The sequence below is a fragment of the Manduca sexta genome, chromosome 21 (genome assembly GCF_014839805.1).
Source record: "Manduca sexta isolate Smith_Timp_Sample1 chromosome 21, JHU_Msex_v1.0, whole genome shotgun sequence".
In the NCBI taxonomy this organism is placed as follows: domain Eukaryota; kingdom Metazoa; phylum Arthropoda; class Insecta; order Lepidoptera; family Sphingidae; genus Manduca; species Manduca sexta.
The window spans coordinates 9,991,636-10,005,938 of NC_051135.1; the positions used below are offsets into that span (position 1 = coordinate 9,991,636).

General features: G+C 36.5%; 1 protein-coding gene across 2 annotated transcripts; it reads right to left on the reverse strand.

The window, feature by feature from the left end:
- Positions 1 to 459: 459 nt before the first annotated feature.
- LOC115440153 (ER membrane protein complex subunit 1) lies at positions 460 to 14,063 on the reverse strand. 2 transcript variants are annotated; one of them, XM_037440976.1, is made up of 16 exons: positions 13,897 to 14,063; positions 13,701 to 13,816; positions 12,583 to 12,714; positions 11,930 to 12,128; positions 11,241 to 11,568; positions 10,489 to 10,681; positions 10,061 to 10,177; positions 7,798 to 7,970; positions 7,517 to 7,663; positions 7,026 to 7,175; positions 6,693 to 6,797; positions 6,258 to 6,456; positions 5,922 to 6,074; positions 5,587 to 5,778; positions 4,850 to 5,083; positions 460 to 4,336 (listed from the first exon to the last, which is right to left on the reverse strand). In XM_037440976.1, the coding sequence occupies exons 1-16, from the start codon at positions 14,037 to 14,039 to the stop codon at positions 4,176 to 4,178; spliced, it is 2,742 nt and encodes a 913-aa protein (XP_037296873.1). In that variant the 5' UTR covers positions 14,040 to 14,063; the 3' UTR covers positions 460 to 4,175. The 2 variants fall into 2 exon arrangements, with proteins under 2 accessions (XP_037296873.1, XP_037296871.1); XM_037440974.1 differs by having other exon boundaries at positions 6,258 to 6,459.
- Between the last annotated feature and the right edge of the window lie 240 nt (positions 14,064 to 14,303).

Consider the following 14,303-nt stretch of genomic DNA (forward strand, 5'->3'; position numbering starts at 1 on the left):
GCGGTATGAACTGAACTGTGTGCCCCAGGGCCCCGATAAATGTCCCTCCGTGTATTGGCGTATATTCGAAGTGGAAACCGAGCGCGCAAGAATTGCCTCAGGGGGAGAATAAGGCGGTTGAGTGATCAATAGTTGTGCGAAAGTACTGTTAGGAACTTGACATAAATTAGGTGAATTTTCTTTTTCAATTTGACATTTTTTCGCTGTGGGTAAGTGGTCACAAGTCGGTTTGCTAATTACGCCTGATAATTTAATTGTAATTCAACGAACAAACTGTGTGCGTATTCATACGTGTATTTGGCCTTCTATTTTACATCGGCTTACTATGTTGAAGGCGAGGGCACACTCAAAACTTGGTGAAGGCCAAGACAATTTGATTTATAAAGGCTATCATAGTATTCAATAACGGCTGCGTACTTCTTATAAGATGAAAAAGGTTTTATTAAAAATAAAAAACAATTTGGCAGTCATTCATCTTTATTAATACTTTTGTTTTACACGTCTCACTGAAAATGAAATACGAATTTGTAGTGAATCGTTTATTGCTGATTTACATAGAATCATACCGATTTCACGCACTCTTCCATCGTTATTACAATAAACAACGTAAGCGCCGTTGCTTTTCCACATAAAAACGTGGTGCACAAAAGTTAATTAATAGTGCTTCCTGCATATACCATCTGTTACATTTTAATATCTAACAAAGACCAATAGAAATGCTTTATTCTTACAAAATGCATTTCAGTGATAGGAATATTTGGTTCTACTTGGGCTACCAACAGAGTAGAACTACTGAAACGCGTTCGCTGAGTTTATTTCCTAATATATTTTAACAGTGATCTTTTTTACCATAAAACATATACGGATTTTTCACTAATCAAATGACAACTCAGCATCTAAAATAAAAAAATGCTAGTAATGGAAATTAAATTCAATTGTTTCCGACCACAGCAATAAAGTTTTAGTAAACGCGATCAAATTAAAGATGTGCAAAAGCGGACAAAATCAACTTAAATTATAAATAACTTACAATCACACATAACTCAACAAATAAAAACAGAAACGGTAACATTTTTTACTGTATAACGTATTCACGATTAGTAGTACTTTAAAGGTATTCGTTTTTTGACGTTTAATTACGTCCTAGGTGTCAACAAGACGGGTCGAAGGACCGAAGCAAAATGGAAGGAGAATTGTTGCAAGGAAAATATTTGGTTTTCTAGTTTAAAAATAAATATTCTCACAAGTCTCGACAACAACAAAAATGTTTGTTAATTGAAAAAAAATGTATTATTTTTATTAGATAAAAATAGGGAGTCTATTTCTAAAATATATCTAGATTATAAATAGACCTATTTTTATAGTAATGGTCACTGAAAATATAACGAGACTTGAACATTTAGCGTTAGTTTTCTTCTAGACGTAATAAACTGAATAATAGTGCTGTACAAAAAAGAAAGATAAGTCAGACGAGTCAAAATGGTGTAAAAATATTAGCTAATTGATTTTTTTTTATATGCAGAGGCGAAAAACAATTATCAAACATATATTAGCCAAATATTCTTCAATGTTAACAATTGTTAAATATTTTGAAGCTAAGAATAACAACGATCAGGATATTGACACAAATCAAGTTGTATGCAACACCTCCATTATATATAGTAACCTCCTTATTCATAGACTTTATTCATCTAAGGACAGAGCATTGCTGTGATAACAAGTCTGTTTCTCAGTGCTGACGGCATGGCAGCATTCGCAGTGCGTAGACATAGGGCCGTTGTGATTGGCTCATATTGAGATACAACTTGTATCTAATTGGCTGGCAAATAAACAAAGCTGAGAAACAGACTTGTTATCACAGATATGCTCCGTCCTTAGATAAATAACGTCTATGAATAAGGGGGTAAGACGTTTGTCAATAAATTTATGTGCATTTTCTGAAATCTGAACTACATGAATATTTTTTTTACAATAAAACTTGCATTTAATTTAACATCTCATTTTGCTGTTGTACACTGTAAAGGAAACAAACAGTTTGACAAATACGTCAAGAAACATGTTAGGAGATGGAATGGACTCGTATCTCTAACCATATACAAATAATGACATAAATAAATCATACATCTAAATTGCACTAGCTAATCTTTACATGTAACCACTTATATATACCGCGTACCGTTATGTTCAATACTTACATTTATTCCACACCCACCCGTGAATTCAGTAGAAAAATGATCATAAGTAATTCAAAGTATTATCTATAGTGTATATGAATTTTATTGCTCTCGTCCGATAGTAAAATTCTTGTTATACAGGTTGTTGCCAAAAAGTGGTATCAAGGATTGGGAAGTAATATGGTAGTTCACTAGTAAAATGATAGATTTTTTTTTTGTTTTAAGATAATTTCGTAGTGTCTATTAACTATGAAGAAAATAGATAGGTACACGTTGTTTATCATTGTTTTGCTAGCTATTTCGACGATGATTTAACTTGCAAATATTTTACGTCACAAATCGCAAAATCATCTTATGCAAAAATAAAACTTCACATTATACATGTTCTTTACCTAAAACCCCAATTAGTTACCGTTCTCCGTATACCGAATTTTTGGAACACCTGTATAACGTACGCAACGATTACCTCTTAAATGAAAGTCAACTATTCTTCAAAAGTCTATCATAGACGAGGGGCAGAAAACCAAAAATATAAACATTTATCAGGGCCCGTACCCAATATGCCTTTTTACAATCGTTAACGCTAACATTATATAGGAGAATGACATATCTAACGATAGAATTATGGATACTATGTCAATGCCATAGTTTTTTTTCTGAATTCGATTGCCGTTAATGATTTTAGAGGCATTTTAGTTACGGCCTCAGTTATTCGACTGTAAGTCATGCATTCATTAGGCCACAGTTGAGTTGCAACACGAGCAATAGTGCTAAAATACGCTATATAGTCATAAGTTTTTAGACTGGTCACCATTCCTTGCTATATTTTGAGCAACATCGTATTAATTGTAGCCTAATGAATACATTACTATAAAATAAAGATAAGTAACCATGGGACCGAAGTTGAACCGTGAAATATAGCTATAGCTAAAGGGACGCCTTGCAACGGTTTTTATCGTGTTTCTTCGTACATAACAAGCATAGCTAGATGAATTGTCCGTACAATTAAAGTTTGTAGACCCGTTGCAATGTGAAGAGCTCCTTTAACTTTTGGGTCTAAATATTTTATACAAAATGTTGCAGAAAGGTGGTAAACAATGTGTGGGAACTATTTGTAGCTTCTGGTAAAGTTAATGGAGAATATGACTGAAAAGTACTTATATATTACAAAGAGGGATAGCTTTGTTAGTTTACTTGATCCTACAGTTTCGAGACAACTTATTAGGAAGTCATTAAAGCAATGATAAGAATCTTAACCAAAACTTTACCATTCATTTTAGTTTTAATGAGTTTTAAATATACCACCTTTGAGCAACACTCTGTATATATTTTATAGAATCACTTCATACGAGCTTGACAAGCCTCGAATATTGCCAATATTGGCTTTTAATTCACTTATTTGTAAACACTCACTACTCACGAACACAAACTATATAATAATATTTATTTATATATAATATAATTTATTTAAAAGTTCATTATGAGAGGAATTTGCCCTGTGCAATATTAATATGGCAGTGGAAATTCAATTCCAATTATTACACCGATTATCACTTTATTATAAAAATTATTGATATCTAATTTCTACATTATATGAAATTGAAGCAGAAATAAGATTTTTTTAAAGCACGATGAAAAAAAAGGCCGAACCCAGTCCACCGTATAATACACTGCTCGCAAATGAAGGTAATTATTGGTCACATTTGACAGTAATAGATTTATCGAGTATTCCTGAAAATTGGTAAGGTGCTATGAAAACAATGAACCAAGGCTTTTCAAAAGCTTTTGAGACTTCACCACTACTTAAAATTCAAAAAGCATTAATGACTTGTGATCAGTGATATAGGATTTAAAATAAGTACTAGTTAAATGAAAAAAACAGAAATACAATTCTTAGTAACTACCGACGTACTATCGAAACGCTTCCGCAATGTCTCTCACCTCTCCTTAACTCAATAGGCGCACAGTTCAAATTCCCCTGCATGCGGTCTAGCAGTAACATCACTTCCAGGCCATTTTGAGCATCTTCCTGGAGGCGAAGTACTTGGTGGCGTAGGAGGCGAGGATGAGGCCTGACAGGACCATCGTGATGAGAGAGTAGTCGAAGTCGTCCTTCAGTAGATCGAAGGTCTTCGACGGCGCCACTCGGGTGTAGAACAGATCTGTTGGTTAGACAATCAGACATGTATAATTGGACAGAGTTGTGCCATATGTGCTTTTAAACATTTGTGGTTTTTAGTTATTACTACACGCACTACACATACATGTTGTGACGGATATAAATAGTTAGCATCTTTTGCCAACAGTAAAGTATCACATTTAAATTAAATGCGAATTAAATTTAAATAACTTATTTTTGGATAATTTATGGATTAGGATATTTTAGCATAACTGGATCAATTTTTTCTCAACATTATTATTCATGTATGATCAAATATTTGACTATTGTTTTTCAGCCCATTTATGGAACATTGTATAGCGTATACTTCCTGAAATCTACTTGCAAGTCGGACTGTATTGCTTTGCATGAATTTTTCTATACACTGCGTATTACAAATTAACCAACAGATTAGACACAACTGCATCTTGTGTGAGAACAAAACTAAAACCTTGGTTCTTTTTTATTAAAGTTTACGTTTACTTTTTTTATGAGGGTAGGAACATCAGTATCTTACCTAATCCCGTGGCCAGTACGAGCGTGGTGGACTCCAAGTCAGGGGCGGCAACGTGCAGTTGCCTAGGCCTTGCGAGCGTCAGGTTGTAGGACAGGGCCGCCTCCGGGGCCAGTATCAGCTCAGGGGCCAGTGGGGGGCCCATCGACTCAGGAGATAGCTCACCGCCCGGGAGTGCTCGACGGGCTTCCAGCATCGCCCAAGGGATCTCTACTAATGCGCCGGATGACACCCACACTGCAGAAATAAGGAATGGTTAGGTGATGACGGCTAAAGTATTTACGATACGGTACACCACTCACTAATGTGTTTTTTAGGGTGGAAACGTTGCGCTATCATCAGGTATTTTTTGCTAACAGTTTACAAACTATCCCACGTTTAATAATTACAACAAATCGGGAAAGATATGAGGTTAGGAAGTTAGGGAGGAAGGGAGGTTACCTGGGTGGACGGTGTTGAATATCTACGGGACCGTGTAGCCTTCAATATATTAATACAACCAAGCGGTATACACACTAAACTGTGAGCTTTGGTTCGCGAAAAATGCATACATATGCGTGCATTTGGTATGCATACAAGAATCGCCTTGGGATCACACCAGGTGTGTTGTGCCACACGTAGCGTTTGCGTAGTAAAACCAAATGTCAATATGGTTCCACACGCCTAACACGTAATAACGTGCGTGGGTTATAATAGTTTTGTGAGCGAGAGTGGTCCGTGGTATCGCGGTGAGTACTGACGCAGCAGGTGCACGTCGGTGAGCGCGCGCAGCGTGGTGGTGCGCGCCGCCGCGCGCGCCGCGCCCGACACCACGTGCGCGCGCCGCTCCACCACCACGCGCCGCGCCGCGCCCCCCACCGCGCCCGCGCCCTCCGCCGCCCACGCGCCCTGCTCCCACCAGCGCGACTTGCCCTCGTACAGCTCCAACGACGCTGCAAACAATAACAACAAACACAACCATTACATGACAAACACTAACTTATTTTTAAACAAAATTAACATAATTATCAATAGTATAACTGACTAATTTAATCATTTCTACAATCCATAATGTCTAAATTAACATCTAACTGACCAATTTCAGTTCTCCGATGCTTATCGTTGTGGTAGAAATAGGCCATCATGTTGTCGGTGTGCAGCGCGAGCGGCAGCGCACGCGCACGCCGGTGCACCTGCGAGAAGATCACCACACCGGAAACGGCGTCTACGCACGTCGCTGTTACTATATCTGCGAAGAAAAACAACTATATTATTTTTACGTTAGCATTTTGTATGTGCAATACTTGTTTTCTTTCGCAATGAAGTGCAACGGGGCTAGGAACCCTCGAGTGAGGCGAGCGAGTGCACGCGCTCGCTGCCCTTGTCATGGGACGGAATACACACGGCGGAAAGGCAAGGCGCGAGTGTGTACCTTTGTGCAGCGGGTCGGGTCCCTCGGTGACGAAGAGCACGAGGTTGGGGTTGAGGTACTTGTAGAGCACGCTGCGGTCGGCGAGCACGCGGCCGGGCGAGTGCACGCGCTCGCTGCCCTTGTCCACGGCCGCCACGATGCGGTGCCCGCCCGCCGGCTCGCCGCCCAGCTGCAGGGACCATATCTTCTGCGCCGTTACCTTCTGGCAACAATTTCAAGGGAACAAGTTACAACGCAACTAATGGTGGGCACACTATACTCGATTTTTTTATTTGACCTCTACGCGAATGTTAATCATTAAAATTAAACTCCTTTTCGGATTCTGTCGCGGTTTTTTATAGTTTAGTTTTCTCCCGACGTTTCGAAGACTTTGCAGCTTTTATGGTCACGGGGGGGTCTGAGTCCCCCTGAGTAAAATAAATGGGTATCACATACCTCTCCATTGTATACGATTGCGTATCCCTGCACCTTCGCGGTATTTTTGTCCGCTACGTACATATACATGTTCTTCACTTGTTCTGCTGCTGATTCTGGTATTATCTAGAAACGTGCCAACATATTAAAGTAATTTGTCTATTTGATAAGAAAAAAGTAAATAATAATTACTTCTTATGTTTGACATTGAAATAAAACTATTTTTCCAGATTTTATTGCGGATTTTAACATTATAATTATCTTCCAAAGTTTCGAAGACTTTGCAGCCTTCTTGGTCACGGAGGATATAATTTATTAACGCAATGTCAAAATATTTTTTATCTAGTTGCATACCTGGACCTGCTCGTCGCTGTAGAGCAACACCAATGCCCGCGTGTGGTGGTGCAGCGCGGCCTGCAGCAGCGGCGCGCGCAGCCGCAGCGCGCCCGGCGCCTGCGCACTGCCGCGGATCGGGTTGATGTTCAACAGCAGCCCGTTACCTTCCTGTACAAACAAGTTCAAATCATAGTGAGACAAGAAAGGAGACTTCAATTTTTTATCACTAATCATTATTAATTAAAAGGTTGTGCGCCCTACAGTGGTATGATTGTTTTATTTAGATTTACTGTTGATTTAGAAACGTCAGTAGTAGAAACGAACAATCTGTGCATTTTGATAGAAAACTTTTTTAAATCAATTGCAAATAAATTTCATTGTAACTTGTCACATAAATATAATAATGTTGGTTTCTTGCGTATATTCAACTACTAAGCAAAAATATTTTAGAATAAATCAAGGAAAATTCCATACATAAAGGTATAATATATACTTGAACGTGGACTCACCTCATCTTTGCCCACAATAGTGAGATATGCATCGTGCGGCGTCCGTCTCGCAGACTTTCTGGTGAACACTAGAACATTCTCCGTATCCAAGTTAGGCTCGTACATCTTCCATAATATTTCACCGGACAAATTGTCCATTCCGAATATCTGAGGACAATATTTTTTTTATACAAATTAACCGAGTAGGGTGGAGGAGAGAGGGTATGTTCTTCAAAGAATAGCAATGCTACATGGCTACCCTCGTTTGCAAGAAGAATAAACATTTTTTTCAGATCCCTCACCTTGCCAACATCAGTGACGAGCACCATGATCTTGTGCAGGTTGAAGTAGTCCCGCACCAGCGCTGAGGAGTCGTCGTCGGCGCTGGTCTCGCCCCTCTGCAGCGCGTTTATCAACGTCTGCAACTGCTGGAGTTGCGTGTGGATGCGTCGCGTGAACGCCGCCCATATGGAACCTGAACGGACATTTTGGTCACACGGTATAAATATTGTATAGGACATTTTGTACATGAGACAGTGTAAATATATTTTATACTACTTCATTATTATATCTTTCCCGACATCACCCACCACTACAACTCCTGTAAACCACGATTACCGGTGGCTCAGAAAGTCTCAGAGAATACTAATCTGTGTTTATCCCACAACGAAATTAAACAAATAGATAGATACAGAGAAGTTAGAAATATGATTTCTATATTTCCCGCTATTGTGAATTGGGAGGTAAAATATTAAACTAAGGAAGCATTTTAACTTCAAGTGTACTTTTACAAATAGGAAAGCCAGTTGTAAGGCATCACGGATAAATACTTTATGATAGGGTGCTATAATTTCGATATGAGCTTAGATTTAATTCCAATTATAGCCGGTAAAAAACTTGAGCACATTACGGCGTGGTGAAGGATTTTTTGTACGTTAAAGTAGGTATACCTACAGACGGAAACATACTCTACCACATTACCATGTGCTCACGTTATTTGCCGACTAATATATTAGATTTAAGTTGCTATAACATTTATATTTTAAGCCACTTATCATCGATATCTACCGGTGGTGGCTGTATGTGAGATCTTATTTTGTAATAGGAGACCATCCTATGCTTGATTTTATACATTATTCTATATGCAATAGCTAATAATACGAAAAAGAAGCACTCCTGCGAAAACAGCATAAATATTGGTTAAAAAATTAGCTAGTAATTCATATTTCAAATATTGTAATGTGCGAAAGTGGACGCGTTGTGGGGATATCGCTTTATCTCTTTCTTTCGCACGCGTCGTAATTCCCGATGACGTCAAATGTGGGTATTTCGTCTCTTTTCTGTATTTTTGTTAGGTACCCATTCCACAGAAATTCAAAGACTTATAACTTGTTGATTTTTTACCGGCTTTAATAATTCCTTCTGTGTTATAATGTATGAAACGTACATATTTTATAATAGCAAAGAACAAAAATGTGTCCGGTACCCTATTATATTGTATTATGTAACAGGGTTACATGACAATTATTGGGGGCATACATAGTCATGAAGCAAGGCCTTGAAAAAGCGGATAAAATATACTAAAACCCTAAATAATAATAAACGCACAAAACTTCTGAAATAAAGCAATATTTATACATTTTGCATTAGTATCCGAAATTAGGCAAATTTTGCTCTTTAAAACGAAACACACATAAAAAAAAATCGCTGGCTAAAAGATAATATAATTCAAATATTTATTTATTGTTAAAGTGTTAGTTAAAACCTTTTGTATTTACAGGTCTCAACAAAGCTTGACTCTAGACTTAAATTATTATAGAAGTGGGCCACAAACTACTTTAAAACACACACGGGTACAACACAATACTTACTGTACATCTTGGCAGCTAAAAAAAACATACGAGAGTGTTACTATTATAATATGACAAAGCCAACAATATGAATGATAAAAAAGTTAGAGACAAAAAAGTTTCCTTGTTTTAAAAAAATCTAAATGAATAATGTATTTCAAGAATGTTACATTTTTATTTTATTTTTATTATGATATTAATTGTAACAACTGAATGACAAAACAGGACAAGTACGAATAATTAGAGGCAGACACCATAAAAATAGAAAAAATAAACACTGCGAAATTTGGATATCGTAGTATTGTATGGCCTTACAATATAATTATACAGAGATATCAGATGTAAAATTCGTTTTGTAATTACTGTTGCTTAATTTTTTTTTGTGACTCCACTGCATCTGATGGTAAGTGGAGTGGGGTCCAACAGAATGTCGACTGACGAGAGATGAATACCCCTCGGCAGTCGACACAATAACGGCCCGCTGGAACCGGAAAAATATGGACTGATTCCGGAACGCGACATAATTACGCTGGCCACTATGGTGGGTTTTAACACCTTGTGTACGGTGGTTGCTATCCGAGCGGATATAAAATATATCCTACCACCAGCATATCCCGTAATCCCGCAAACCAGACCCGAATAGATATTCTATTCGACTTATAAATCCTTGCAATGCAGAATAAAACATAATTTTATAAAGTGATTGTCAACATACCTTCTTTCTGATCGAATTCGGACTCAATGGCGGCGTCTAAATCGGACACGGGCAGATCTACGAACTCCACCGCTACCACGTTCGCGAGCGATTCTTCCCGCGTCCACAACGTACGACCTTGTAAAAAAAAAAGGTATAATTTACTTTTTGACAAACCATCAAACGATTAGCTCAACACTTCACTTTCAATGAAAAATAGTGAAAATAAAAATAACTTCAAATAAACAGATCTTAAAGCAAATGGAATTTTATGAGATAGATATAGACTTTGTTTATTGTTGTGTTTAAATAGACATGAGTGTGTACATATTTATATATGTGATATGATTGTGTGTTGTGTTCCTTATGCTATTCAATATTTATTTGTGAACTTCAATGCAATTATATTGTTATTTAACCTTATATTATTCGACTCTATCACATCTTACCTCCCTGCTGCAGCAGATGTGAAGCATCATCAACGCCCGTAACCAATATCCTGCAAGCGTGCTGCTCCCGCGCCGTCTTGGTGCACATCACGGTGGATATTTCAGGCTCGGGGATGGATAGCGAGTCGTCGGAGATGCTGATCTCCGGCACCACGCGACCAGATGATAATACATGAGCTGATAGTGATAGACCCTGGAAAAAACGTTAAAATTGTATTAACTTTGAACATAAATAAGAATAATATACTGTCAGACTTGTTCTTGTGATAGTGTTAAAATTAGCACATCCTACATTGGGGCATTAGTTTCAATTCTCTGAATATAAGCTATAGGAGTCAGGAGCTGTCTACTAGCCTAATATTAAATTAACACTTTTACTACTGCAAGAGTCCCTTGACATACTTCGATACCCAAAATATATTTATTTTTTTTATACATTCAATGGCAAAGTGCCACTGCATCTGATGGTAAGTAGAGCGGGGTCCAATAGAATGTTGACTAACCGGAAACTATTACTCCTTGGCAATTGACACAATTATACCAGCCTGTTGGAATCGAATATACACAGGCTGATTCCCGAACGCGACACATTTACGTGGTCCTTTATGGAAGGTTTTAACTTTTAACACCTTGTATGGTGGTCACTACTAAGTTGGATATTAAATATATCCTACCACAAGCATATTTTGTGATACAAAATTCACAAATTATAATTCAATCAGTAAAGTACCAATATTGCTTAGGTTTTATACCTTTGCATCATCGTTCCATGTCTGCACCACAAGTGGCCCACTGCCACTGTCAGTAATCGTAATACTGGCTGACTTATCTTCAATCGCCACATTAACTGGCACAAACTGGTTATTCTCAAGCACCATGATCTTCTGGTCATCTATCACAAATCCTGGGACTATACTGTTCCCATCTAAAGGCCTCAGGTATCCTTCATTTGTGCTAATGTACTTTGAGAGGGGTTCGCTGATGATCTGCACTGCATTAGATGTGACATCAACGGACAGAAGGAGTTGGCTTTCATGGCTGCCTGATATGCAGGTGTAGTATGGTTTTGATAGTACACATCTAGAATAAACAGGGTGGTTTTTAGTTTCTTTGAACTATTGTGTTGATTCAGAGTTAGTAGAAATGTAGAATAATTTATTTGTCAAGTAACTTTATTTATATTATGTCCCTTGTGTACCTACAGAGCAGGAAATTGTAATGAAGGAGCTGTCAAAAAAGATGTCAATAACAAAGGTACTTAGAATAATTAGATTTGATACCAATATTGGATTATTGTTTGTCTCATACTTGTTTAAAAAAATCTTGTAATCAATCTTTGTTTCGAATAAAGTATTGTAACTATATAGAAAGTCTGCAAAGTCAATAATTAAACAAAAATATGTACAAAACTACTTATCCCAAAAATCTGGATGTAACATACCCATCATTGGTCCAAACTGCAGGTAGTTTTGAAGTGGACCCTCTGTTTTGTCCAGTAACAAGTTGGTACATTGTGACCTCCAAGTGTGAGCCAAACACTGGCAACATGTGTACCAGCATGCCCTGGTGGACCCACCACTCAGAGAACTCTGAATGTTCGTCATTCTGGAGTGTTAGGGACCACTCCCAGAGAAGGACACCTGTGAATAAGGTGTTGAGACAAGTGTTGTATTGATTTAAAGTATATTATCCTCATGTCTTTATTCCCAAGATATAGGTAAATAGTACATGTATACTTGCTCAACATGATTTTAATGTATGTATAGCCAGACCAGGAAAATAAAATACCTACCTTAGGGCACTACTTCGGCTTCCTTGTTTTAAAGTTAATGTTGTCATTACCAGATTTTAAGTTGGTGCCAAATAAATATTTGAATTTTTTATTAGCCCCATATTTTACCACATGGTTAGAATTTTATTTTCCTGGTCAGACTATATATAATTAGATTTATTACACATGATCTAAAGTTAATCAAAATAAATAGGCAAAGTAACTGTTAATATATCTTATTTTTATAATAGCAAATATCATTTTCACACCAGTAATAAATGGAATCCCAGAACACCATTAATTATTACTATTGAAGTTGTTACCTGTGGAAGCGTCCCACCCTCTCACCAAGTAAGGGTTGGCTCCTGTCACTGTGACCACCTTCTCTGTGACATGAAGCAACTGGATGTTGCCTGTAGACGCACTCTCAAATACATGCCTCCATACTACCTGACCTGCAGGAAAAGAATATATCTGACAATTTTATATTAATGCTTAGCTTTCTATCATTGGCAAAATGTCTATATAATCCGATTTCTGCTAGCTTCCCTTTCGAAATTTATGGAAAATATAATTTTCCTTAGAACAATGATTCAGTTTGCATTTATTTTTATTATTCATACCTATATGTTGTTGGGTTCCCTAGCCGAAAATTGTACTCTGCCACTGCTTTCTATAGAGTCTTACTTATGATTAAGTTTTATAGATATATTGTGTTCATATTATCTATCATTAAAAATAGAACATTTTTAAGGGAATTTATTTATAGGACTTGCTGATATTGTAAAAAAACTGATTTGGCAGTTTTAAGACTATCCTTTATGTAATTAAAAGTTAAATGAATGAAGTTTTGATCATAGCTAATCACTACTGCAATAACTAATATCTTGATAACTTATATGATAGTAGGTAATATGTAATAAAGTTTTTTTACATTCTTTTCTACTGAAATGTTGAAAATTATTTATTTGTGTAAGTTAATGATATATGAAATTTAAGGTGAAATAAAAAAAAAAGATTGACTGTCAACTGTCTGCAAATTTGGTTGAAAAAGTAATCTAGAGTAATGTGTTTTTGTATGTCGTAAAAGTATATGTTGGATAATTACTTTTTGGTTATATCAAAATCTGAATGATATAGTTGATTATTTTATGTGAATAATAAAATTCATATTGATATAATCACTAATACTCTGTTTAAAGTTATTGGTAAGGTTAAGAAATAATGCTTTGAACCGTTTTAATTTTTTCTTGTATATTCTAACAAAACATATAATGAGCCTATCCAAGAGTCATCTTGTCTTATCTGTAAATTTTACAATTTCGTAATATGAGCAAAAGTATGTCTATAGACGTTAAATTATTGGTTGCAGCTACTTTCCCACACGGAGAACACTTTTTTTTTATTAGTAAAGATAGGAAAAAGAACAGTAACAACTCACCAGTCTTGAGATTCAGGGCAGCCAAAACATTCTCTTCTGTGGCTACTATGAGTTTCTTGGCGGTCGAGACCGTGTCAAATTGAGCGAACTTTATACGCCCCACATAACTTTGACGCCTGAAATTGTTAATTTCATTAAAAATTCACTGTTCATAAGCGATGACATACAGAAATGATAACCTAAAACTTTTTATTACCAATCGAATTTTCCTATTTGATCTTCGTAGATGCATACTGAGAGGTTAATTAAACTAAAGAATACAATAAACCAATGTATGCTGTTCAAAAACTTTAATAAACCCAAAAAATTGGGTTTGATATATCTTGACAACATCCCCATTTCTTAATGACTGAAATATTTAGTGTTGCCATATATTATACACGACTTTCTTCTAAGTAGTAATAATTATTATTGTATCAAAATGCTATCGGAATTTGTAACTAAAAACTCATTATTACATAATTCATATATATTTAAATTCATATAGTAATAATAATCAAAAACAACCTAGTCTCCTTTGTTTATTTTTATCAACAACAATAACTAGGTACATACCTACATATTTATGTTTCCATTTCATATAAGTAGTTATTTAGAATATTT